Genomic DNA, 26866 nt, shown 5'->3' with positions numbered 1-26866 from the left:
CTACACAAATCAATTAGAAATAGATACGTTAACTGGGCAAAAGTAACAAGAGATTCACTATATTAAGCTAAAAAATCAATTTTTCCAATGCCATAGAATGTAGAGAAGTTTTTGCTAGGTGCCTAAGAACATCTAAATTTGACAAAAACAAATGAGAATCTATCTACATACCCGTAGCTTGCTCCAAAAGCGAGAATGATCTTCTTTGATACTGTGTATATCAACTAGGCTGAGGTTAGCTACATAGGCATCCCTATCGACAACATGTTTAATGAGGTACTTACTTCCAAGAACATCACTTGGTAATAGCAAATCACGTATTGTGTGGTTGTATATCTCTAACATGTAAGCCTAAATTGCAACTCCATATCAGCCAAAAAAACAAATCAAACAAAAAAACAAAATATAATATGCAGAAATTTACTTCTAATCGGTACTCCCACCCTTACGCCGAGAGAGGATGATCTTTTTGAATTGTCTCCGGCTTTCCAACGACGCAAAGGCCTAGGACCAAATTGATGTCAACATGCTCAGCCTAGTTTACCAAGGCAAAAGTCTAGGAATCTATTTAAAGACTAGGCCGAGCCATATCAACACACTCATAAAATCAAATTTACACCCAAATCAATTGGAAATAAAAGCGTCAACGGGAAAAACTCATCATCAGCCAAAAGGGGAGATATTACGCATACAAAAAATTAGAAAGAATAACCAGTGTGCCTAAATTATTTGTAGGAATGCAAGGCAACCACCAACGCTTATCAAGCACGACCATACTCAAGCATAGTAGGGTACTTCATACAAATCACGAAGAACTCATAGTAGTATAAAGCTAATTTATCATATACCCTTCTTCTAAATCTTCTACCTCTTTAAAACTAATTTCTCTTTTCGAGATTCATAAGTAAATGTGAACTTAGCTATTCTACGAGGTTTTTTTGTCATATTATCATGTTATTTTTAATTTCTTGTGGTTCTTGCACTATATTATCTTGTATCTTTGTTCTTGTAATTGAATTTGAGATTTTCTCAAATGTAGAAGCTCATGAAATTGACAATGCCAAAGAAAAAATAAATTATGATGTAAATGTGATTGATTGATACTCATGTTTCAAACGTTTAATGCATCGAAAATTTGTTCGTACAAATAGAAATGTTTGATGTACTAATCATCTAAGTTAAGTATATTCAATCATGGCAAACAGATTGCTATCGAGGAAAATATTGTGATCATTTTGAAACAATTGGATTACCGATTTTCCGTTGGTGCAAAAATCGAGTTAATCGGAGATCGGATAAAAACATGATGTTTGATCAAAGTTTAGCCAAATTCGATAGAACCCATGTACTGAAAGGTAAATGCATTTCTCTTTAACTATTTTGATGCCTTAATAGATATAAAAACATATGAACATAGAAAAAAAAAGGGCCATTAGCATGCATGGGGAAAAGTTTTGGAATCTATTTGAAGATGAGACATAGTCATGTCAACACTTTCATGAAATCAGATCTACACAAATCAATTGGAAATAGATTCGTTAACTGGGCAAAAGTATTAACAAATTCGCCTCCAATGCCATAGAATATAGGGAATTTTTTGCTAGGCGCCTAAGAACATCTAAATTCGACAAAAACAAATGAGAATCTATCTACACACCTACAGCCTACTCCAAAAGCGAGGATGATCTTCTTTGATACTGTGTATATCAACTAGGGTGAGGTTAGCTACGTAGACATCTCCATCGGCATCATGTTTGATGGGGTTCTTCCAAGAACACCACTTGGTAACAACAAATCAGGTATTGTATGGTTGTACATCTCCAATAAGGAAGCCTAAATTGCAACTCCAGAACAACCAGCAAAAAAGATCAAACAAAAAATATAATATAATATGCAAAAATTTACTTCTAATCGGTATTTTCACCCCTGCGTCGAGAGAGGATGATCTTCTCGAATTATTATTGGCTTCCCAATGACGAGAAGGCCTAGGACCAAAACGACGTCAACACACTCGACCTAGTTAACTAGGGCAAAAGTTTGAGAATCTATTTGAAAACTAGGCCGAGCCATGTAACACACTCATAAAACCAAATCTACACAAATCAATTGGAAATAAAAACGTCAATCGGGTAAAACTCCTCATCATAATCCAAAAGGGGAGATATTTTGCACACAAATAATTAAAAAGAATAACAAGTGTGCTTAAAATACCTATAGGAGTGCAAGGCAACCACTGACGCTTGCTATAGTTTGCCCCTTTCTTTTACTTACTCAAAATGTTGTATTGTCAAGTACAGTCATACCCCAAGCATAATATGGCACTTCATACAAATCACGAAGAATTCATAGTAGTATAAAGCTAATTTATTTTCTACACATTCTTTGAAATCTTCTACCTCCTTAAAACTAATTTCTCTTTCCAAGATTCACAAGTAAATGTGAACTTAGTTGTTCTACTTCCGTTGAAGTTTTTTTTTTTTGGTATTATTGCATGTTATTTTAATTTCTTGTGGTTCTTTTACTGGATTTTCTTGTATCTTTATTCTTGTAATTGAATTTGGGGTTCCCTCGAAAGTAGAAGCTCATGAAATTGACAATGTCAAAGAAAGAATATACTATGATGTAAATGGGATTGATTGATACTCATGTTTGAAATATTTGATGCACCGAAAATTTGCTCGTAAAAATAGAAATGTTTGATGCATTAATCATATAAGTTAATTATATACAATCACAGCAAACGGATTGGTATTGAGGAAAATATTGTGACCATTTTGAAACAATTGGATTGCCGGTCTTCCGTTAGTGCAAAAATCGAGTTATCGAAGATCGGATGAAAACGTGATGTTTAATCAAAGTTTAGCCAAATTCGATAGAAACGTATGTATGAAAGATAAATACTTTTCTCTTTAAATGTTTTGATACATCGATATAAAGAAAAATACACGAACATAGAAAGAAAAAGGGCTATTGGCATGCATAGGGAAAAGTTGTGGAATCTTGAAGATTAGGCCGAGCCATATCAACATGCTCATGAAATCATATCTACACAAACTAATTAGAAATAGATACGTTAACTGGGAAAAAGTAACAATACATTTGCCACATTAAGCCTAAAAATGAAAATTTTCAATGCCATAGAATGTAGGGAAGTTTTTGCTAGGCGCCTAAGGACATCTATATTCGACAAAAATAAATGAGGATCTATCTACACACCTGTAGCCTGCTCCAAAAGTGAGGATGATTTTTTTTTATATTGTATATATCAACTGGGATGATGTTAGCTACATAGACATCTTCATCGGCATCATGTTTAATGGGGTACTCACTTCCAGTAACATCACTTGATAACAGTAAATCACGTATTGTGTGGTTGTATATGTCCAACATGGAAGCCTAAATTGCAACTCCATATTAGCAAGCAAAAAAGATCAAAGTTTAGCCAAATTCGATAGAACTAGTGTATTGGAAGATAGATGCAATTCTCTTTAAATGTTTTGATACCTCGATAGAAAGAAAAACACACAAGCATAGAAAAAAAAAAGGAAAACAATAAACCGTCCTTTTGATCACCTACTTTTGATCTTACCATTGATGTGGCCGAGTTTTGAACGGCCTCCGAGAGCTACGGTTACAGCTCGAGACCAAGGAAGAAAATTCCTTTCATTCAGAAGCATGTTGGTGAGACGTTGGCTGTAAGAATCTTGTGGAGGATCTTTGGTAGAAGAAGAACTGTTGGAGTATGCAAAAATCTCGTAGATTCAGGGCTCCATGGAATTGAAGATCCAGGACATAACGGAATGGTCGTTGGCTAACCACTCTTCATATCCGGGATCATCTTCTGAAGGAGCTTTGATCTTACCATTGATGTGGCCGAGTTTTGAACGGCCTCCGAGAGCTACGATTACAGCTCGAGACCATGGAAGAAAATTCCTTTCATTCAGAAGCATGTTGATGAGACGTTGGCTATAAGAATCTTGTGGAGGACCTTTGGTAGAAGAAGAAGAAGAAGTTGGAACAGTCGGCAATTTCTTGCCATCATCCGATCCTTCCATGGTGACAACACAACAAGAAGGCGACTAGAAAAATAGTCGAAACAAACAAGAATAGGTTAGAGTCGAACCTTGCTCTGATACCATGATGAATTTAGAAGAAAAGAACTCAAACGCAATTTTAACGAGATTCAGCTTAAGCAAGGAAACCTCTCTCAAAGTTATGTCATTCTTTGAGAGAGGGACTGCCCTTTATTGATAGAGGTTCATAATTAATTTTCGAAATTTAGGGACTATACAAAGTAACAACCATAACAATCAAATAAGGAAAAACCTCCTATAATCTTCTATTACCAAACTAGGAGGATCCTGTTGATTTGGTCAACAAAAACCCTTTTATGATTTGTTGTAATCCTTTGACTAATTTTGGCTAGAAATCTTTGATTGGACAATTTTTGCTATTTTTATGAACTTTTTCTTTTTTTTTTTCTTCTTTTTTCCCTATTTCCTCCGTCGATCACTGGAGCCTCGACGATGGTTGGCAGAGGTTGCCACAAGCGAGAGCCTCCACGACAACATGGCCGGCCAAAATTAATCGGGAGAACTTCATGGGCAAATCATAAAAAAACTAAATCAGGATTAAATTTATCAAATGAAAAAAATTCAAGATTGGATTGGCCACGGTACAGTAATTTTATGACTTTTTGAACAAGTAGCCGACAAGGCAGGAGTATTTTAGAAATATAAGTCATGTCGTCTCGCATTGTCTGTTAATCTTCTTTAAAATAATTGGTGGTGACTTCTTTTCTATTGAAATGCAGGTGCGCCATCACATGGGCGCCGCTCTTTCTCAATTATTTCATATGCATAGGCCACGATTCGTATCTATTCGGTAATCAGCTAAGCAGCTAGGGCAGCGATGTTCCGATCATCAAAGCGCTCCAAAGAGGTGTTAGAGCAATCGAATTGGATTTATGGCCAAATCCATCTAAGGACAACGTCAATGTTGTCCATCAATGGCACGGTGATCGCGCCCCACATGATCCGACATGTTTGTGCTTTCGTAGACGGGATTATAACAAATTTTAAGCTCTTTTTATTTCGCAAAAAATTAATGATTTGAAAAAGATTCCTCAAAAAATGATCGCTTATATCGCTTGAAATGGTTAAACAATGAGAAATGTTTTCATTGCTGATAATATATAGTTTATGTCTAAACATTTTCGTGAGCAGTAAAATTATGTTTCCTCCATTCATTTTTGTAAGCGATACAAGAGATTACTTTTCAAAAAATATTTTTTAAGTCATTCATTTTTCGAGAAACAAACAGAGCCTTATTTCCCGCGTATTTTCGTCCCTAAAACTTACATGAGTAGTGTGAATCACTTGAAAGCCATGATGCTGGTATGCTTTAAGTGCATGGCAAAACTTTGCTCCTCTCAAAGAAAAGATTGCAGAATCTGATGTTTCATCTAGCTCGTTTTGCATGCTCCCATAGTACTGCTGCTAAGTACTAACTAACCGGGCTTCGTCTGTTTAGGACTTTAACCACTCCAGTGGAACTTATAATGTGTCTGAGGTCTATTAAGGAGCATGCCTACGGCGTGTCTGAGTGTCCGGTCATCATAACCCTGGAAGATCACCTCAGCCTGGATCTTCAGGCCAAAGTAGCCGAGCGAGTCTTTTTGCAATTTTGTTCATGAACGTGTACCTCGAATCAAATCTTTGTATGTTATCTACTGTCCTCCGATCCACTTGTAGATGGTCACTCAAACCTTTGGAGACATGCTGTTTTGTCCCGGATCGGAATGGTTGAAGGAATTTCCATCCTGGAGTCGCTCAAGAAGCATATCGTTATGTCGACGAAACTGCCTGACAAGGGTAATGAGGCCCCAGCAATTAAGGAAAAGAAAATCGACAAGCAAAAGAGCAAGGCCTCGACCAGTGAAGAGGCTTGGGGTAAAGAATTACCCGAACTCAAAGGTGGGGATTCTGCAGCTGGTGATTCCGAAATAACTTCTTTCGATGACCCTTTGATCACTGTCTTCTGGCTGAATGATTCTGATGAAGAAGACAATAACCACAAGGATGTACTTTAGGATGGCAATACAGCACCACGAGAAGCGGCGCCGGCATATGTGAGACTTATAGCTATCCACGCAATGAGACTGGAGGGTAAATTCAAAGAAAACCTGACGGTTAATCCTGATGAAATAACGCGCCTGAGCTTAAGCAAAGGAAAGCTCAAAAAAGAAGTCAATGCCTGTGGGAAAGACATTATCAGGTATTGTATGTTCATGTGTCGGCCGACATCTTAACATCTAGACAAGGGAAAGAGGAAGCACGCCAGGAAAAATTATGTCAGATTAGTTAAAGCTGAAAAGATTATGTCAAGTTATACCGGTGCATGCTTGATCTCAGCTCACTGATGAAGTGTATCAAGTTCAATGAAGTTAAAATTTCATCGACAGCTGACAATATACTTCGTTGGGTATATGCAATAATGAGTGTAGCTCTTCCACTTTTCTCTTATTCTATTTTGAATCATATGCATTCTGTCTACGACAGGTTCACCCAGAGGAACTTGCTGAGGGTGTACCCAAATGGCATGCGTATCAACTCGTCGAACTACAATCCCACGATCCAATGGACGTATGGAGTTCAAATGGCTGCTCTCAACATGCAGGTATATTCCTTTCCTCGCCGTTAGTCTCCCCAAAATCCTTCCCCGCATCATTCCCTCTTTTGTAGAGATGATCCAAGCAAGAGTTGTTTTTCCAAGGCATTGTCTGTAGAGCAGCCTGAATTTTTATTGGTACACCTTGTTACGATGCGAAAATAGAGCCTAAATTCTGGTTTCATTAGGCCTTTAGCACTGGTACATGTGAAGATAAGAAAGGAGATGAGATTGAACCAAAGATATCGTGGAAAAAGTTTCGTTCTTTTTAAGGAGGAGGACGAAAAATAGCAGTACCAGTGTAGCTGTGACAGAGGTACTAACAGCTACTCTTATTTCGACAAGGGACATGGAAGGCCAGTGTGGTTAATGCATGGAATGTTTAGAGCAAATGGTGGTTGTGGTTATGTCAAGAAACCACAATTCCTGATAAAATCTGCCCCCGATAATGAGGTTTTCGATACCAATGCGAAACTTCCAGTGAAGACAATGTTGAAGGTCGGTGAATCTACTCGCTTGGCTTTTCATCACAAAGGGCCTTCAAGTGCCTGCAATTGAGTCCAACTGCAAATTTTTCTCTTTCAAATGTCTCTTTCTTTATCTCTACGGTTTAAACCTTGGCAGGTGACTCTGTTTATGGGAGAAGGATGGTACTACGATTTTCCCCATACTTATTTCGACGCAGGCTCGCCTCCTGTTTTTTACATCCAGGTAAGTTGATATAATAGCCAGATACATACTCTGCTGTCGTTTGACAGGTTATGATCTGCATCATCACGGTACTTGCTCTATTGAACGGCTTCAACCATCATCTTCTGGCAACTGTTTATCGTAGTCGCCGTGAAAAAGACGCGATCAATCATAATTTGCTTCTTATGTTGCTCTCAAGTTTGCTGCATCCTTCACTGAAAAGAGCAAAGTCTCTGCAGTAGGAATGAAGTGAGAAATCAGGGAGTTCCACAGCAGTTGGACATGGAAGAAGGGTCGTGTTCCCTTTGATATAGACCCTGACGTTTTTCATTCTTTGTTGAATAGAAGAGTAGGCACTGGCAGTCGATAGTAACCCACGACGAATTTTATGACCGATCTCGGGAAAATGTTTGCGGAAACTTGAAACATAAAAAGCAAACATCGATGCAGGTAGGAATTGCAGGAGTTCAGGCGGATAATGTCATGAAGAGAACGAAGACACTAGAAGACAATGGGACACCGGTTTGGAACGAAGAAATTCGAGTTTCCTTTGACGGTTCCGGAACTGGCTTTGCTTCGGATCGAAGTTCATGAGTCTGACATTGCGGGAAAGGATGGCTTCGGCGGCCAAACATGCCTACCGGTATGGGAGCTGCGGAGAGGAGTACGACCGGTTCCACTCCACAACCACGAGGGAGAGAAGTACCCATCTGCGAGGCTTCTTGTGCGCTTCGAATTCGTTTGAATTGGTTGTCGGAATCACAAGTAAACATGGGTTGGATTCTGTCGAAAGGAGTATGGACTTAAAACCCAAGTAAAGATAGAGACTAGCAAAGCTGCGAATGGCTGCATTGTTGTTAGTAGTGAAAGTGGACGACTAGTAAGTAAGTTTTATAGTTCATTTTTTTAAGCACGAGCGATTTTGTTGAGACCGATTCGCCAACCATTGGTGATTGGGCAGGTATACAAAGTTTCGGGTCGGGCTGCAGAGTGCGAATTCATCACTGTGATCCGACTCTCCATCTAGTTCTATTACAGTCCCGTCTGTATTTTTGATTCGGAGCTCGTTTTGGTTTTGTGAATGCCCCAACGCGATTAACAAAACATCACCTAGCATCATGCACTAGCGGTGGCGGGCTAGTGATCCACCGCACGTTCCTTGAAGAATTCGGCCATCGCCAAAATGGCGACCTCCACGGTCCACCCTCACCCCGACCAGCTCCTCTCCGACTCGGACTCGGACTCCGACCACGCCGCCTCCGGCGCCCACCCGCTCCGCCACGTGGACCTCTCGGACTCCATCTTCAAATCCTACCTCCAGTTCACCGGCCACAGTGCGAGCACCGTCGACCTCTCGAAGATCCAATCATTCCTCGCCTCCTCCTCCTCCGGCGCCCTGTCGTGCCTCATCTGCCTCGAGCGCATCAGGCCCTCCGACCCCACCTGGTCCTGCTCCTCCCTCTGCTTCTCCGTCTTCCACCTCCTCTGCATCCAGTCCTGGGCCCGCCAGTCCCTGGATTCCGCCGCAGCGCGCGCCGCCACTCGCCTTTCCATCCCCGCCGACAAGGCCGCGGAGGCGGCCTCCTGGGCCTGCCCGAAATGCAGGTGCGAGTACTCCAAGACCCAGATCCCAAAATCGTATCTTTGTTACTGTGGCAAGGTAGAGAACCCGCCAGGTGATGATCCTTGGATCTTGCCGCATTCTTGTGGTGAGCTGTGTAATCGGCCCTTGAGGCCCCTTTGTGGGCACTCTTGCTTGTTGCTTTGTCACCCTGGTCCGTGCCCCAGCTGCCCTCAGCTCGTTGAGGCCGAGTGCTTTTGTGGATCAGCCCGGGATGTCCGCCGTTGTGGGTTCAAGAACTTTTCCTGTAAGAAAAGGTGCAATAAGTTGTTGGATTGTGGCATTCATCAGTGTGGTGAAATTTGTCATGAGAGCGATTGCCCGCCTTGTCGGAAGAGAAGCGTGTATCAGTGCAGATGCAGGAAGAGGGAGGAAGAGAGAGATTGTTGCGATAGAGATTTTCAGTGCAATGTGCCGTGCGAGAAAGCTCTTGGTTGTGGGAAGCATGTGTGTAGCAAAGGGTGTCATACTGGGGAATGCGGTGATTGCCAACTGCAAGGGAAAAGAACTTGCCCTTGCAGGAAGAGAGTGTATGAAGGAATGGCTTGCGATGTCAATGTGCCTTTGTGTGGCGCCACGTGTAACAAGATGCTGAGCTGCGGTTATCATAGATGCCCGGAACGGTGTCATCGTGGACCTTGCATTGAGACTTGTAGAATTGTCATTACCAAGTCATGTAGGTGTGGAAGCTTGAAGAAAGAGGTAAAAAGTTTGATGCTTTTATATGAAAAATTATGTTGGATTGTTAATTAACCTCTTAATGCGAAGTAGATAGCATAACTGAATCTAGAATAGGTTCCTTGCTATCAAGATTTGTCATGTGAGAGGAAGTGTATGAGGATGAGAGACTGTGGACGTCATGCATGCAAGCGTCGTTGCTGTGATGGGGATTGCCCGCCATGCTCGGAGGTAACTGAGTATAAAAGATTAATTATTTTCCCTTTTTAAATTGTCACTTCGTATTTATAGGTTTTCTCTGATGGTATGTTTTCTTAACTGTAGATATGTGACAAGAGGCTTAGGTGCAAAAACCATAAATGTCCTTCCCCATGTCACAGGTATGTTATCTCCTTATTCTCTATTAACGAGCTACCTAAATCGAAGTTGAACAAAAATTATTCAGAGTCCCTTTATAATCATGAAAATGGAGTGGGAAACAAGAAAGTTCAAGGCCCCAAATATTGCCGAAGATTGAATGACGAAATAATATCAATGTCCTTGAGCAGCATGAATTGAGAGGACAAACAAAAATAAATATTAAATGGAGAAGGTAAACACTATTGCAGAAACAGATGTAAATTTGGGACTGGAACTACCTCTGATTTTTAATAAGTAATAGAGTGACTGCAAGCAAGTGCACAAGCATAATCCACATGGTAGAAACTTACACATTAACTTGTTTTCAGCAAATATACGGTGATCTGCAGCTAAGATATCCCTAAGTAGAAGCTGACACTTTAGAGAAATCATTGAATTAGAGCGTCTTCATACGTTTCTTTGTTAAAGAAGGCATCTAATTGAAATTGGCAGATTACTGAACTGGTAACTTACTGCTTCAGGGCATGACTTTGCAATGATAAGTATGTGCTTTTATGGATCTTATTCTTAGGTAAGCTTGTATTTGCGTTATTTCCACCATAAAGCAGGATGTAATGTTGAATTTCACTTTCAATCTTTCAGAGGTGCCTGTGCTCCTTGCCCAGTGATGGTGACAATTTCATGCGCATGCGGTGAAACACAGTTCGAGGTGAGTGTGGTTATTGTGTAATTAATCCATAAACAATAGTCTTGACCTAATTGTTTCCTCCTTTTGTATCGTTTAGTTCTTCATTGAAGTTTTGATAATTTCACTGGATTAAACAATGGAATTACCTTGCTCTGCATTTAGAAGGCTTCTAATTGCGTTAAAAAAAATGAAGGATATGGACATTAATTCCTATAGCTGTGAAACTCCCTGTTGATGTCCTGTGCACACAATGCTCTCTATTATGTCATTTACTTGTCACCTGATTTTGGAGGAAGTGAAGGCTGTACTTGAAGGAATCTCATCTTTATGGATCATTAAATTTCGTAACTTAAGAAAAGCTGATGGCCATATCATGATGCTTAATTTGCTTCTTCCACACTTCTGAAATTGGCTTTGACGAATCTGTTATGTTCGATTGCCCAACAAGATTGGAAGTTGTTAATTAGCATAACTAGTCCATTTTTGAAGCTATCTAGTTTACCAGATTGAACATTGTTTTGTTAGGCATTTAAGTTTCGAGGCTGACTTTTGTTTTGTGAGAAGAAGTTGTAATAGTTTTCTTTTTAAAATCAAAGAAACATGTAAGGAATGCAAATAGCTTATCATCTGCTTAACTGTGAAGGTTCCCTGTGGTACTGAAATGGATCAGAAACCTCCTAGATGCCGCAAACCTTGTTCTATTGCGCCACTCTGTCGGCATGCATCAATTTGCAAGGTATTATTTTTTATTTTGGACTTCCTAAATTTCATGGACTGAGTTTAAAACACAGACATGTATTGGGTCTCCTGCATTAAGCAAAATATGATTGAGTCTTTCTGATTTTCACTTTAGCCTTTGGGATAATGTCGGAACATTCAATCTCTTTCCTATCTAGTTATTGCATGGATTATCAAAAGAGCTATGGGGTTGTCTTCTAGCTCTCGAAGCATCTTTTCTTCATCTTTTTTCCCCTCTTTGTCCTTCTTTTTTTTTTTTGTGGGGGGAAGGTTTGTGTGTGCCGAAAGCTTTCATTATATTTGCTTTCTATCGCTTAAACCTGATGATGAAGTTTGAACCCTGAAGACAAGATTCATTGCGAATTAGTAAAGAACTTGCTATTAGTTGAAACACTAGTGAGTGGAAAGCTTTCTTTCAATTGGTTACAACTTATTTATGTCTTTCTATATCTGAGGCTTGCATCTACCCTTCTTATTTTACAACTTGGCCCCCTCAAAAGCTATAGTTCATGGGGTATGGAAAACAAATCCATTCTTTATTTAACTGCTAACTTCAAGTACTTGTGGGTGATCTCAGCATTAAGATCTCAGCATTAATTTCTCATCTTTGGATCCTCAGCCACATAAGTGCCACTATGGAGCATGCCCGCAATGCAAGCTGATTTGTGAAGAAGAGTATCCATGTGGTCATAGGTGCAAACTGAGGTTCGTAGTCTTTTGCAATGAGCTGATTTGAATCTTCATTGTGATAATAATTCTGACTCCTTATATTGTCAATTAGATGCCATGGCCCTAAACCTCCTCCTAATCCAGAATTCACAGTGAAACCGAAGAAGAAAAAGTTTGTTCGCCAGAGTGAATATACTCCTGGTTATCCGTGCCCTCCTTGTCCTGAACTTGTCTGGAGATCATGTGTTGGACAGCATGTAGGGGCAGAAAAGATGGTAAGTTTTACTTATGGGTTGGTGGTTTTAGTTCTCTTGCATTGTTGATTGCTTTACGATATTAGTCAAATTTCTGATGCTCATCTATGCTTCTCTCGATACATTATTCAGATGGTATGCTCAGAGAGAACACTGTTCTCATGTGATAACTTATGTGGGAATCCTTTATCCTGTGGCAATCATTATTGCACTAAAACTTGCCATGCCTTGAAGAGCCAATCTTCAACTTCATCTACGATCAGAGGTGGTGAATCTTGTGAAGAGTGTGCTCTCCCTTGTCAAAAGGTTATTACACTTTCATCTAGCTCTAGACACTTGTCACTGATGTTTCATGGCCAAGTATATCTACGCAATGCATATTTTCTTTTCTCTCAGATTTTCTTTGGCCAACTTTGGTAAGATGTAATTACCAGTCTTTAATTGTTGAAAAATATATATTCAGGAGAGGACACCCGAATGTCCGCATCCCTGTCCCTTCCCTTGCCATCCTGGTGAATGTCTACTGTGCAAAGTTCTTGTCAAGCGATCATGTCACTGTGGTTCCATGGTGCATGTTTTCGAATGCACATATTACAACACCCTGTCAGGGGTAGAGCAAATGGCTGTTCGATCATGTGGTGGACCCTGCCACAGGTAATTTTTGGTCTTTGCTTGATTTTCAGAATGTTTCAAGCAAATGCTGGTTAGTTAGATTTGTACCTCCATCAACATTGAACAGAGAGCCTCATCATTCAGGAGCAAAGAGTATGATCATAACTTGATTACAGCTGATAGTTCCATTTGTAAAAAATATTCTAGGAAGTGGAAAAAGCTTTGTTTGGGTGCAAAAGAAAAAACTTTTGAAAGTTTGGTTTGTACGGCCTTTGCTGCTAAACTGTCCCCATATCCCATTCCCCAAACCGTGCCCCCGAAAGGCCAGAGTTCATATTATTACTTCTGTTGTGCTTATGCTTCGTCCATCTAGAGGTTGGCATTACTGCTATTATATTTGTGTTGGGTCATCTTTCATTGTATCATCACCTTCTGCATGTCAGCCAGTGCATTGCACGCATCATGATGGCGTACATGAAAATTATGATATCTTAACATCTCTAAAAATCATGTGACCCATCATCAAGGTAGTAAAAAATTAAATTGTTGGCTCTCTTATTTCTGAAGAGTTAAATAGCAGACATCTATTGTTTTAGTATGATAGACATCTCTGAGCTTATTTTGTACATTTTCCTTCCAAAAGAGAAGTTATCAATGAATAGTATAAAAGCTGCATTTTAGCGCCAATCAAGAAACCATTTTTCTTGAGACAAAGTGGAAGGCTCTTTGGTGAGCTGGTTATGGTTTCATGGGGTGATGAGTTGTGTCTTAAGTTTCTTCTACAAAAGCTTATTTTACCTCTGGTGGTTTGAAGTGGTTGTGTTTGCTGGCTACCATGATGATTGATGAGACCTTATTATCACTTTCTGATGCGCAGAAAGTTGCCCAATTGTACCCATCTCTGCCCGGAGACGTGCCATCCGGGTACATGCCCATCTCCTGAGAAATGCGGCAAAAAGGTACTATGCTACTTTTTGTGCGAATAAATGGAAAGACCACTCGACATCTTTATTGAAGTTATTAGTGGCATACTTGATTGGTAGGTTTTGAATTTAGTAGTTAACTGGAACTATTAACTTACAGTATTTCTCTTTGAAATTTTCTTTTGCAAGGTTACTGTTCGTTGTGAATGCCAGACTTTGAAAAGGGAGTGGTCATGTCACAATGTCCAAGCAGCATATCGTGCTACTGGCGGTGATCCAAAGGACATAACGAAGAATCAATTCGGACATGCGCTTCTTCCTTGCAACTCCGACTGCAAAAGCAGAGTACAAGTTGTTCAATCAGACTTGCAACAACGTAAACCTAAAATTTCAGAGGTAAGTCCAAGGTTGTTGCAGTCGAAATTAGCACTCCAAATTGTTTCCAGCGCACTAACTAGGCTTCAGATGTGCTGTATCTAATGTGTATCAAATGCAGATACTGTGCATGTAAACTTGAACTGTATTGAACAGACATCAATGCTAAAATGAATTCGGAATTGAATTTTCTGTATGAAACTAAAACGCCGGGATAAAACTGGTTAAGTTCGGATGTTATGTAATGTACGGGTTCTTTTACATATAATATGATCTAATCTATTCAAGTCCTCCTACATGGATCTCAGTCCATTCACAATTTTTCTTGATTTAACTTGTGACCTGTGACACTAAAATCCTTGCTATTAGTGATTGGGTTACGTTTGGGCATGAGTATATTGACTAAAGATCTTGTTTTTCGTGAAGGAGTTTATCGACTAAACATCTCATAACATATTGCATTTTATTCCAGATCAAGGAGCCTGATTCAGGGAAGTCTGCCCCAAAGCGTCGGAAGCGACGTGAAAGACTGCAAGAAACAAGAGAAACTTCAACTCTGCAGGTAATAAATTTCGTCGCACAAAAACTTGCAGGGGACAAGAACTCTTTTTCTCTGGTTGATTGAGTAAATTTTGTTGGTTGTTGGACAGAGAATTGGCAGCGCCATGCGGTGGGTGCTTGTTTGTCTAGCCATTGTGGTGGTTATGATCGCAGCGAGCTACTATGGTTACAAAGGTCTATTGAGGCTTTCTGATTGGATGAATGAGATCGATAGGCAAAGACAACGAAGACATCCTCGAATCTAGTCGAAATGTATTTGCACATACCATTGTTTTCTTTCATCTATTTCATAGGCATAGACAGATAAAGTTCTGCCCAGAAATTCGCCGCCGGCTAGACATGAATATAAACGCCAAAACACCAATCAAACATGTTCTAACTTGTGATGAACGCTGAGAAAACCCAATCCTGGAGACACTAGGCTGGTTATATTTATACTAGTATTGTGACGTCTCTCTCATAAGGACCAATATAAGGTTAATTTTTTGCTGTAGTGTGATGTGTTCGAGTGGTCCTGTTGCCGCTTCGTGCGATGTCTCGAACTGAAGTTACATTTACCCGAACATCTGAGAACCATATAATGCCATCGGGGATGAAGATTCGCCTAGCCCTTGTAGGCAGTAAAAATGAAGTAATTGCAATAGGTTTGGAAGTCCGAAAAACCACGCGTCTTGTTTGGCATTTCCAATCAAAAGCAGTGGACTTGGCCTTCTCAAGAGAGCTTCTTAATTCACATCAAGAGTCACCGGTGACGGATTATCTCGTAACAAACGGCCAAAACTAAAGCCGGTCCAAGAGGAGGCTAATGCAGCTGGCCTCGAACAGGAGCATGAACTGAGGATGGATCAGTGAACGGTTTCAAAAAAGGGAATACTGGTTACTTCTCCCACAAGAAACTTCGACTCCAGTAGCCCAGTTTAAGTAAATGAAAATCCGTCCCGACAGAGGAAAAACTGCTGCCCTGTAGGCCGGAATTTGAGTAATCGAGCCGCTGGGCCGGTCGAACCGGATTGGGCCTCCGCCCTCTTCTATCCACTCCACTGCACCGCCCCGCCGTCTGGAGGCCGAAAGAGAAAAAGCTGCCGCTGTGTCTCTCCGTACATTCATCGACCGAGAGAGAAGCGAAACGGAAAGCTCCAAACTGAAGCTCAAGCTCCGCAACTTCAATTTTGCGGAAGCCCTCCTCCCTCGCCTCCACCACCGTGAATAACGCCGGCGACTTTCGTCGGTTCTACTCTAGAAACTGTGAAGCAACTTCCCCTCCATCCTTCATTCCAGTTGCAGAGAACAGAGCGCAGAGCTTAGGAACTCGGGAGGGCTAACAGCGCCAAAGCATGTTGCACAACAAGTCCTTCGTCAAGAAGACGAAATCGGGCAAAATCACCAAGGTTTCTCACACTTGACTTAGACACGCATTCATCTCTCTCGTTCTCTCTGTATGTGTCTTTTAGGTTTCTCAGGTTTGACGTTGACGATCTTGTTCAATATTGGTTGCCGCAGAATGTGAGAGAACACTATTTGCGGGACGATATCTACTGCGGAGTCACGATATGCAAAGTCTGTGACTCTTCCGCTGCTCGCCTGAGCGGCTCTGCTTCTTCCCCAATCCTTGTCCTCGACACTAATGTCGTTCTCAATCAGGTGAACACTGAGCCTCGGTTCACATGTTCGCTTATAATCCCCGGCTATGTGGTTCAGTTTGGAGTAACGGAATGTGACTTAGCATTACTGGTGGTGGTGTTTTCAGATTGATTTGCTTGAGAATCCGGCAATTGATGATGTCGTTGTGCTGTCTATCGTGCTGCAAGAGGTCAGGAACCGAAATTTGGGGGTCTATAATAGAATCAGAGCACTCTGCAGCAATTCGGCGCGGAAATTCTTTGTCTTTTCGAATGAGCACCACAAGTGAGTACTTTCCTTTTAATTATATTACCTAGTGGAGAGCAAACTTAAGATGTTGCATAGGGGACAGATGCTAGTGATGTTGATAAAGAGAATCATTGCTGGTATGGGAGAGGTAGTTTTACTAATTTCGGTGATCATTTAAGGTGTGACAAGGTTCTCCATCATTAGGTAGGAAGAACTTACATATAGATAAATTTTCGTTCATTAATATACAGCGGGAGATTTGATTTGGATGGCCTCCTTAAGCTGTATTTGGCCCTTGCATTTGTGGGAGTAATTGATCACCCATCTTTGTTATTAATAAGATTGGACATCACATTGCTTTAATGGGTGCAATGTTGATCATCATTGCTTTCTGCACATATATCTGTTTCATTTCTTATGTGCTTCTAGGTTATTGGTGTGAAAGTGTCATTGGTTACGAACTCATTCTACAATCCTATGTAGTTGGTAGTTTTCACTATGGTTGATTTCTGCTTCTTTTGTATTGCCTATGTTGCTGCTAGTCCAATTAAGCGTATTAAAACTTATATTTATGCAGGGATACATTTGTCCAGGACATGGCCGGTGAAAGTAAAAATGACAGGAATGATAGAGGTCTGACTTTCTCTCACAGTTACTCTTCTGAATATTTTCCCCTACCCTTTTGACGGGTATCACACAGTTGCCTGTTCAATACGTAAAATACCCTGGAGTAGTTATTATTTTATTGTTTCATCAAACACATCTATTTGCATAATTTCCAACTGACGCTTAAGAACTTCTAATTCAGCTATACGTGTGGCGGCTCAATGGTATAAGAGTCATCTTGGTGGTGCTGCTCATGTTCTGCTCATAACCAACGACAGGGAGAATAAGAGGAAAGCTACAGAAGAGGGCATTCCAGCAGAGACCAGTATGTCTAAATTTTTTACTTTCTCCTCAGTTTATTCCTTACCCAATATGTGTTTCTAAGTTTGAGATATAATTGTAACTTTTACCTCTTTGTGCGCCCCATTTTAGACATAACTTGTATGTAGATCTTTATAACTATGAATAATGTCTTGTGATATGTCTGCTTGTTTGTAACCTTAACCTATGTTTGATTGCGGTTATGCAGTTGAAGCATATGTGAAATCACTGGACCGCCGGGATCTGCTAGATTTGCTTGTGCGTCCTGCATCAGAGGATGTAAACATGGAAGAAGTTGAAGATTTAAGACCCTCAAAGAGGAAAGTTATATATGCTGAGGTACACCTTGAGATCATCCCATTTAATAAATTGGTGTAAGCTGTTGCTGTGTTTGAATGGGCTGAAGATATGATGTACTGCTGTTCTTAGCATTTTCCGTTTATGCAGCACAAGCCCCTATCTGAAATTACTTCTGGGTTGCATCAAGGAATATATCACCAAGGGAAGCTTCGCGTTAATCGATACAATCCTTTCGAAGCATATGTTGGAAGTGAAAGTATTGGTGATGAAATCATTATATACGGACGTGGAAATATGAATCGAGCTTTCGATGGTGATATTGTGGCAGTGGAACTGCTGCCTCAAGATCAGTGGCACGAGGAGAACTCTTTATCATTAGCAGATGAGGGTATGGTAGCTTATATGGTGCCTTCTTTAAGGAATGTGTTTACTTTTTCCTTTCACTCAGTTTTCAACCAGGTACTCTTTTGGATCCTAAGATGATTCTGCTTATAATTATTATTATCTTTATTCAATTACAGAGGATGAAGAGGAAGGAGTTCATCTGGTCCCAGGCAGTGCAGATGATGCTCCTAGGACGACAAATCTGGTGCAGAGTGCTGCTGGTCCACCTCGCCCATCTGGCCAGGTTGTTGGTATCATAAAGAGGAACTGGCATTCGTAAGTGGATTCTTATGGGGTAACTCTGTTATTTGTTTACAGGAGTGGCTTTTCTACTTTTCTGTTGATGCATCTATTAACTTAAACTTGGTGGTTGGACTATCAAATACATGTTTGCATCATTAGTGTCGTATTCCATATGGTTTGGGATGCATTCTGCCATTCAGTTGACCGTCACTGTTTGATGTCTGGACTCTCTTTAAATATATGGATAGTGTGAGTAACTTGTATATGCTGATAAATCAGCTTTCGTGATTTGACTACAGTGGAGTTCGGTGCCTTTCTTAGTAAGTGTGTGGACCTATCTGCACTTGATTTACAGTGCTAAAAGGAAGCATTTAAATGAATTTTCTACCTAATATTTTCTTTATAGTTCTCGTAAAGTTCATTCTTTTGGGTGCGAATGAATAATACTACTTAGTTTGTGAAGTTAACATCCAATTGTATGCCGAAAAATGGTTGTTCCAATATTTTGGTTCTTTCTCTGTTATGTACCTATTTCCTAGTATTTGCTTAACTCACTTTGAGCAGTTATTGTGGATCTTTGGAGCCTATGCCCATGCCGGCAGGAGATGGGGGTGTTGCACATGCGCTATTTGTTTCTAAGGACAGGAGAATTCCGAAAATTCGCATCCAAACTCGACAGCTCGGGAACCTTCTGAGCAAGAGAATCGTCGTGACTGTGGACTCCTGGGACTGTCTTTCACGCTATCCTTCTGGGCATTATGTTCGTACAATTGGAGAAATAGGTGATAGGGATACAGAAAGCGAGGTACCTGATGATGCAATTTTTTTTCATGCTTGTTTGTGGTTTTGTGTTCTTTTAGTTGCATTTGGTTTCATGGACGAGAAATTTGTGGAGAGTGATTGAAATTTTTATGACATAACATTTTTTCCTTAAATGGGTGAAGGTTGTATTGATTGAGAATGACATTGATGCAAGGCCATTTTCTTCTCAAGTATTGGCATGTTTGCCTCCATTACCATGGTCAGTCTCCTCAGAAGATTTGGCAAATCCCATCAGGCAAGATTTACGGCATTTGCTTGTCTTCAGTGTGGACCCTCCAGGTATCTGACTTGTATAGACTTGTTAATTTCACTTCTTTTCTTTTTTTGGCATTTCTACTCTCTAATGTTTAATGTATGCTTCTGCATTGGGCAGGATGCAAGGATATTGATGATGCGCTGCACTGCGCAGCCCTTTCCAACGGAAATTTTGAAGTTGGAGTTCGTATCCTTAGAGTTGGGCTTCCACGGGGCTTCATATTTAGATTTGATAGAGTTGGGCTTCCACGGGGCTTCATATTTAGATTTGACATGGTTGTGACTTAAGATTAATCTTACCATTATGGTCTTTCTGGAGTTGCTTGCATAGGAAATTTCATGGTCTGTAATCAGGAAAACAGAAGTTGAAGTTGATGTCATGTCAGAATACTTAAATTAATGGATACCGAACCTCATCTGGTTATGTTTCTTCCCAATCCTTCTCTTAATTTTTTTGGTACTTTAATCTTGAGTGGCTGCTTATGGAACTTCTACTTATCCTGTGAGTATATATTCCGAGAATAACTTCTCTGCTCACCCTGTTTGTTGTCAAGCTTATTCAACGAGTATTTATCAGTTTCTTCTTTCAATTTGTAGTAAATGCCACCATCTTCTGAGGTGGTCCTGCCTTGACAAGGATGCCTTTCTTTTTACCAAGTCCTTCAACGTTTCCTTTTTGCCGTGGCATTGTCTAGCGGGAAAGTTTCACCGATTCTAGTGAGTGAGGCTTTCTTGGGCCAAGTTACTTTAGGTTGCTTTTGTTCTTCTAAATTTCCTCTTTCGGTCCTTCCTTGAGCTGGGTAGAGATAATTCCTGTACCTTTTGTTTCTGCACATTTTTCCCCTCTGATTTCTGAATTTGATGAAAATCTGACAAACTCTCAGTCACTTGATTTAGAAGCTTTATTTAGGCTCTCAGTTTTTCGAGCATGGTTCGGTTTGACTCCTGTTGATGGGGTCCAAGTCAAATTGTGTTCCACACCAAGGTAACCTGGCTTTCGCATACTAAGGAGTTCAAAGACCAACAATTTTAACAAGTTGAATTTTTGGTTTTTTAAGACTTAGCCAGGTATTTTTCTTTAATGTTAGTCACCTAGATATTGCTGATGTGACAAACTTTGTGCACCCTTCCACACCACTTGATGATGAGGCTGCACAAAGGGGCACATCTGTTTACCTTGTTGAGCGCCGCATTGATATGCTACCAAAGCCTTTGACAGAAGGTAATACATTGTTTAGAGCTGTAAAATTGTCTCTTTGACATCAGAGAAAAGACTGATTGTGATTAATCTGTAGTCCTTCCTGGATCAAATTTAATGGCTGAATTTATGTTGCAGATATATGTTCACTTCGGGCAGATGTGGAGAGACTGGCTTTTTCTGTTATCTGGGTATGTTCTCGTTCCATCTTCGTTGTCATTTGCTATGCTTTTTTAGGATGAGAGGATTGCATGTACATTAGCCACCATCACCAGACCGCACCAAATGATAGCTCGTGTGCTGACTAATCATGAACTTGTTGGCCCTGTGAATTCAAATATATTGATTGATCTTCTCATGAAAGGAAAACAATATCGTTTATTGCCGATTTTCAGGAAATGACACCTGAAGCAGAGATAATATCGACAAGATATACAAAAAGTATTATCAAATCATGTGCTGCTCTGTCTTATATTGAAGCTCAGGCAAGGATGGATGACAGGTAATTGTGTAAATGTTGAGTAGGTTTGTCCTCTATTCATATGAGCTCTTTTCTAGGGTTTAACCTCTCACATAAACATAATGGACTAAAGTTGTTCTGATAATATTGTTTTTCAAAAAACTTAATCTGTGCTAGTTCTTTTTCACTTCTTATATCTGGCATTCTATTGATATTCATGATGAAATGCCTGAAAAACTTTTATGTCCTTTACATCTTATATTTCCAAGTTTGGTTGTGAAGAGGTTTGCCAGAAATATACTGGTGCTCTCTGGTCCTGTTGGTTTATTCATCGTTGTTCCAGTTGGCGGAGAAAAAGGTGGCTGGTGATGAACCTGTTGTAGAAAATGGAAGTGGCGTGATTTTATTGACTGTCCATTCCATGTATAACTTTTTGAACTCTCTAAGATTGGGAAAAGAAAACATGGTCATAAAAAGTTGTGTATATTGCGTAGCACTAGCAGAAAGAAATTCTGGATACAGTTGGTAAGTCCCATCCAGTTTGATCGTATTCTTACCTAGTAAACAAGTCTGCTATTGCCAAAAGATTGTGTTCAATCTTCCTTGGGGTAGCTGTGAACACTGATATGGTAGTGACTGTCATATAAGGCCTATGAATGCTTAGAAAAATTGGGAACTGAACCCGCTTTCGCGTTCCTCTGTTGAATAAATTTTCACTTTAACATAATTCAGCAGTTCCTATTCTTGCTGGTGAGCCTTTCATGGTAATGTCTAGTATACTGCAGGGAGTTTGTTCAGGTAATTGCTGTATTACTTACATTCTCTTATTTTGTAGTCGGTTGGCAGATCCTTTAACTACAGATTTGAGGAATATGAATACATTGGCAAAGGTGTGCATGCATTCTCAACCTGGTTTGCTTGTTTATTGAGGATACTGACTCTCTAATCGGTGCGTTATACTCGTGATGCAGATTATGAGGCACAGGCGTATTGAGAGAGGGGCCCTAACACTTGCTTCTGCCGAGGTCAAATTTCAAATTGACACCGAGACTCATGACCCTCTTGATATTGGTATGTCATGTAAACTCTAAAGATTTTCTCTTAAGTTGTCGAAATATAATTTTTAGATGTACCCTCTAATCGCGATCACTGCATTAAATATTAGAGTGGATGACCATTCAAGTTTCTGTTATTACACTAGACTGCAAACAGTAGAAACATGGCCCGTATATAAGTGTATTAAACCAAAAATTCCAAAACTCATCTCTCCTTTTGAAATCATTTGAATGGTTCTGATTTTGTATCCTACCTATATGTAGGCTTCCTTACTGTTAAATGGGAAAAAAAATGTCATCTTCAAACTGCTGAAGCTTGTTTTACTGCCAATTCCAGTGTGGTCATCTTCAGTCATTGGATTACATGATGAATCAGATAACACTTGATTATTGCACTTGAAAGTGGAGGTGTCAGTTACTTTTGCCAATGGCCAGCATATGGTTATTGTAGACATTTTATAACTAATTGCATTTCAATTCACCTGCAAATCTCCAGGCATGTATCAGATTCGAGAAGCAAACCAAATGGTGGAGGAGTTCATGCTTGCTGCCAATGTTGCAGTTGCTGAAAAAATCCTTAAACACTATCCTCTATGTTCTCTGTTGAGGTAAGCTGAAAAAATCGTTGAACACTATCCTCTAGGTAAGCTGAAAAATCCTTAAACACTATCCTCTATGTTCTTTGTTGAGGTAAGCTGAAAAAATCCTTGTACACTAACCTGTTGAGATATGTTCTCTGTTGAGGTAAGCTGGTGTTTTCTGTTATGTTAATTTGGGATTAGCCCTCCTAGATTTCCTGCCTTTTGCTGTCATCTTGGGTGGCATTGTTTGCCATCCATTCCAATTTCCGACCTGTAAGTGATGCTGGTGCATTGCTCAACGTGCAGTTATTATTAAAGCTTTCTGGAGTATATATGTCTTGAAACAAAAATGGAGCCTCATTCTATACTTCAGTTCGTGAAATGTCCTATTTTAATCCTTTCTCAACTTACTGATTGTTATACGAGTGATTTCACTTCTTTTAGGAGTCCAACCACCTTGCGAGTGGCTTCATAATTATAAATGATGCTTATAGTTTGATTTTAAACTAATTCTATAGTATTTAAATGGGTAAAATTCTTGCTATGCCATGCCCCCATTATATTTTAACTTCCCTTCGCCTGATCCTCATGAAGTTACTAGATATACTGAATACCTTGTGACTAGAGGGGAAGCTACAAGTATTTTCTTTTGGTGATTTCAATCCAGTTGAACTTCGCCACTTGTATTTCTTCCTTGTCTTTGATAGTATGTCTCAGAGTAATGTCCATTTGTGGTGGTTCTGGCTATATAACCAATATCTGCGGTTGATTGCTTTCAAAGGCGGCATCCTACACCAACGAAAGAGATGCTTGAACCCTTGCTGCGTACAGCTGCTTCTGTTGGTCTTGACTTGGACATCTCTACATCAAAAGCACTGGCTGATTCGCTTGACCGTGCGGTGGTGAGTTTCAAGATGGTTTGGATTGGTTCAGCTTGTTATGTGCGTTTCAATTTACCATGCTATATCTCACTGTCTTAGTGTTAATAAAAATCTACAGGGAGAAGATCCATATTTTAACAAATTGATACGAATTCTCGCAACTAGATGCATGACACAGGTGATTTTAAGTAATAAACGTGAAAATTTCTTCTTTTTTGTTTTGCTCCTGTTAGATATGATCTATTTCCTTTGTCTGTGATACAGGCAGTATATTTCTGTAGTGGAGACTTGACTCTGCCAGAATACCATCATTATGGGCTGGCCGCCCCATTATATACTCATTTCACTTCACCTATCAGGAGATATGCTGGTAAGGAAGCAGTTCTCTTCTGATGCTTCTCTTTGTGGTAAAAGAGATGGCACATGCTGATTTTGGAACTAAAATATTTTGCAGATGTCATTGTTCACAGGTTGCTTTCTGCATCACTAGGAATTTACAAGCTTCCAGCCATATTTCAAGACAGACCCCAGCTAACTAGTATTGCTGACAGTAAGACAAGAATGATCCAACTAAGCTTTTTATTGTTCCGTTTCATTGCATCTCTCTTTCTAGCTTTGAACATTCTTGTATTAGTGGTATAGCCATTAACTTTAGTGTTGCTCCATCATTCAGCCACATAGCTTACATGGTTGATCGATTGGTGAGAGGAACTTTTTTTTTTTTTTTGGGGGGGTTGGCGGAAGGGGAAGGGGAAGGAGATCATTTGATCTTCTTTTACTTCTTAATACCATCTCTGCGGTTGCACTTCTCTCTCTCTCTCTCTCTCTCTCCGTCCAAATTACTGACTCCATTTTCAATTCCAATGATATTTTTCCAGATCTGAATTATCGACATAGAAATGCTCAGATGGCTAGTAGAGCCTCAGTGGAGCTCCATACACTCATCTACTTCAGGAAGCGGTACTCCTCTTTCTCTCTCTCACACACACAAACACTTATGCTTGGTCGCCTGCACGCGATTGAACACACCCAAGGACGCATTGATGCAGACTGGTACATGAAAAGACTATTATGTACTGCAGGCCCACTGACACTGAAGCTAGAATTGTCAAGATTAGATCCAATGGCTTTATTGTTTTTGTGCCCAAGTAAGTGATTTCTCCTTGATTTTGTTTCCGCTTTCTTTCTTTGTTCAAGTTTCTTTCATATACCTACGGTATATCCTCCCATGGGGGTTAAGACATTCAAAGACTTCTTGCCTTCCTCCTTCTGCCAAGAACAACATGAAGTAACAAAAGGAATCAAATGGGAAGAAAAGTTAGACTTAGTATGTGAAAGAAGAATGGATGCGTTGCCCAATTCAGTCTATACCCTAAATGCAAAAATCTTGGCAAGAGACACATCTTGGTGGAAGATAGGAAATTTGACCATTCAGTTGAAAGACTTGGAATCTATTGACTGCATCTTTAATGTTATGGGCTAGCAAGCAAATTGATAATTGTTCTAGGACACCTATCTTTGTCATTGATAAGAAAAGCAGGGACTTTCTTCCTTGGAAAGTTAGCTGGTGAAATTCTGTGTTTGTCTTAGAGAGAATAGAAAAAGTCTATCATCTCTAGAAAGATGCACTCTAAATTGTTAGAACTTGTAAGTATTAAGCAGTCTTAATCAAATACACCTTAAACTTTTAGAATTGTCTTGCCATTCCCACATGATACCTCAAGAAGGCTTGTGTTTGCACCTCTTTGGGCCCTCATTGTTTCATCATGTATAATAGGCGAAATTGCAGCTTATGTGTGCAGACGAGTGTCGGAGCATTAAATATTTAAACCATCCCTTCATGGTGGTGGTTCAACAATTTCCACACAGATTTTAGAGAAACTTAGGAGTTTTTACCAATTGCATTAGTTCAGACCTGCCTCCATGTATGCGGCCATGGATTGATTGGGTTGGCAGCTTTTTCTGTGGTACATTTTTCTTTCCATATTGGCTGTGTTGCTAAAAGATGCCTTTGATGGTGCTAGTTGATAAAATCTTTCCACACCGAATAGAATACATGATGCTAACTCTAGCTCATCGTGGTGAGTGCATAAAGAGCATGGTTTTGGCAATATATATGTCTGGAAGGATCTGCTGTCTACACGTATGACACGTACATCTTTTATGCAAACTAATAGGTCATTCGCTATTGCAGATTTGGGATCGAAGGACCTGTATACTTGACAGAGAGGAGTGAGAAGGGAGGTGGGGAATGGTTTGTTGATGAACAGCAGCAGAAGATAAAAAGGATGGATGGAAGCATTAGTTACGGGGTCTTGCAGAAGGTGAACATTCACATGGAGGTCGTGGAGCCTCAGCCGAATCGGCCAAAACTCCAACTTAACCTTGTTTAGGTATTAAAAATTAGACAAGTTTAGTGTAGCAGGAACACCATGTCGGCTATTGAGTAACGGAGCTCATCCATCAAAATCATGGTAAAGAACTTTGCCAATCTCAGTGCCTCTGCAAAATCAGAATATGCCGTGAGAGCAATATAAATTGTAGTTTTCACCTGCGTAGAATAGTCTTCCTTTTTTGTGGGGTGAGGGTCCTGCAAAGTAATGTTATGTATTGCCATTCAAACTGTTTGTTTTTTTCTCCTTTAACTTCTCTAAAACCTGTTTGCACATCCTTTGATATGAAGTGGGGGTGTTTTTTCTCGCTTCTTATGTTAATTTTGGTCCGAGTCACTTGGACAAGGTGTACAAGTTTATTGGAGGCAATAGAATGGATTTACGAACTTTGTTTCTGTATCATTTTCCCTAGAGTGGCAATGTACCGTCTTCTTACTGTGCGATGTTTTCTCCTGCTGCTGCACTAAAACTGGTCATCACTCATTCTCTGGGGGCTGGCGAGAAGCTGCCGATATATCCATGCTTCTAAAGAATGATCGTTAGTTATTTAGCCTGCATTTTTCTATTGAGGAGAGGTTTCTCACGTGGAGCTTGAACATTTCCTTTTTGAACTTGCAATATCACGAGGAGCTCCATGAACTCAGTGTGATGGACATATGG

At 40.0% G+C, this 26866-nt stretch overlaps 2 protein-coding genes and 1 pseudogene across 2 annotated transcripts; all 3 read left to right on the top strand.

Moving 5' to 3' along the window:
• LOC115748233 overlaps positions 1 to 8160 on the top strand; it is a 28894-nt pseudogene extending 20734 nt beyond the window's left edge.
• Positions 8161 to 8376: 216 nt separating this feature from the next.
• Positions 8377 to 15325, top strand: LOC115748230 (NF-X1-type zinc finger protein NFXL2). The gene is made up of 13 exons (XM_030684694.2): positions 8377 to 9682; positions 9776 to 9889; positions 9983 to 10038; positions 10661 to 10727; positions 11350 to 11442; positions 12064 to 12149; positions 12226 to 12388; positions 12500 to 12673; positions 12831 to 13021; positions 13857 to 13938; positions 14092 to 14298; positions 14750 to 14839; positions 14928 to 15325. The coding sequence occupies exons 1-13, from the start codon at positions 8543 to 8545 to the stop codon at positions 15081 to 15083; spliced, it is 2619 nt and encodes an 872-aa protein (XP_030540554.1). The 5' UTR covers positions 8377 to 8542; the 3' UTR covers positions 15084 to 15325.
• Positions 15326 to 15812: 487 nt separating this feature from the next.
• Positions 15813 to 26643, top strand: LOC115748132 (exosome complex exonuclease RRP44 homolog A). The gene is made up of 24 exons (XM_030684553.2): positions 15813 to 16226; positions 16339 to 16479; positions 16586 to 16743; positions 17285 to 17340; positions 17516 to 17638; positions 17843 to 17973; positions 18082 to 18322; positions 18456 to 18594; positions 19126 to 19366; positions 19506 to 19662; positions 19757 to 19825; positions 20735 to 20860; positions 20975 to 21027; positions 21232 to 21338; positions 22132 to 22186; positions 22268 to 22367; positions 22848 to 22959; positions 23714 to 23834; positions 23932 to 23991; positions 24078 to 24183; positions 24268 to 24363; positions 24692 to 24773; positions 24896 to 24961; positions 26008 to 26643. The coding sequence occupies exons 1-24, from the start codon at positions 16173 to 16175 to the stop codon at positions 26204 to 26206; spliced, it is 2793 nt and encodes a 930-aa protein (XP_030540413.1). The 5' UTR covers positions 15813 to 16172; the 3' UTR covers positions 26207 to 26643.
• The last annotated feature ends 223 nt before the right edge of the window (positions 26644 to 26866 follow it).

The sequence above is a fragment of the Rhodamnia argentea genome, chromosome 8 (genome assembly GCF_020921035.1).
Source record: "Rhodamnia argentea isolate NSW1041297 chromosome 8, ASM2092103v1, whole genome shotgun sequence".
In the NCBI taxonomy this organism is placed as follows: Eukaryota; Viridiplantae; Streptophyta; class Magnoliopsida; order Myrtales; family Myrtaceae; genus Rhodamnia; species Rhodamnia argentea.
Note: the sequence above shows the minus strand (reverse complement) of the source record. Positions and strands in the feature narration are given on the sequence as shown.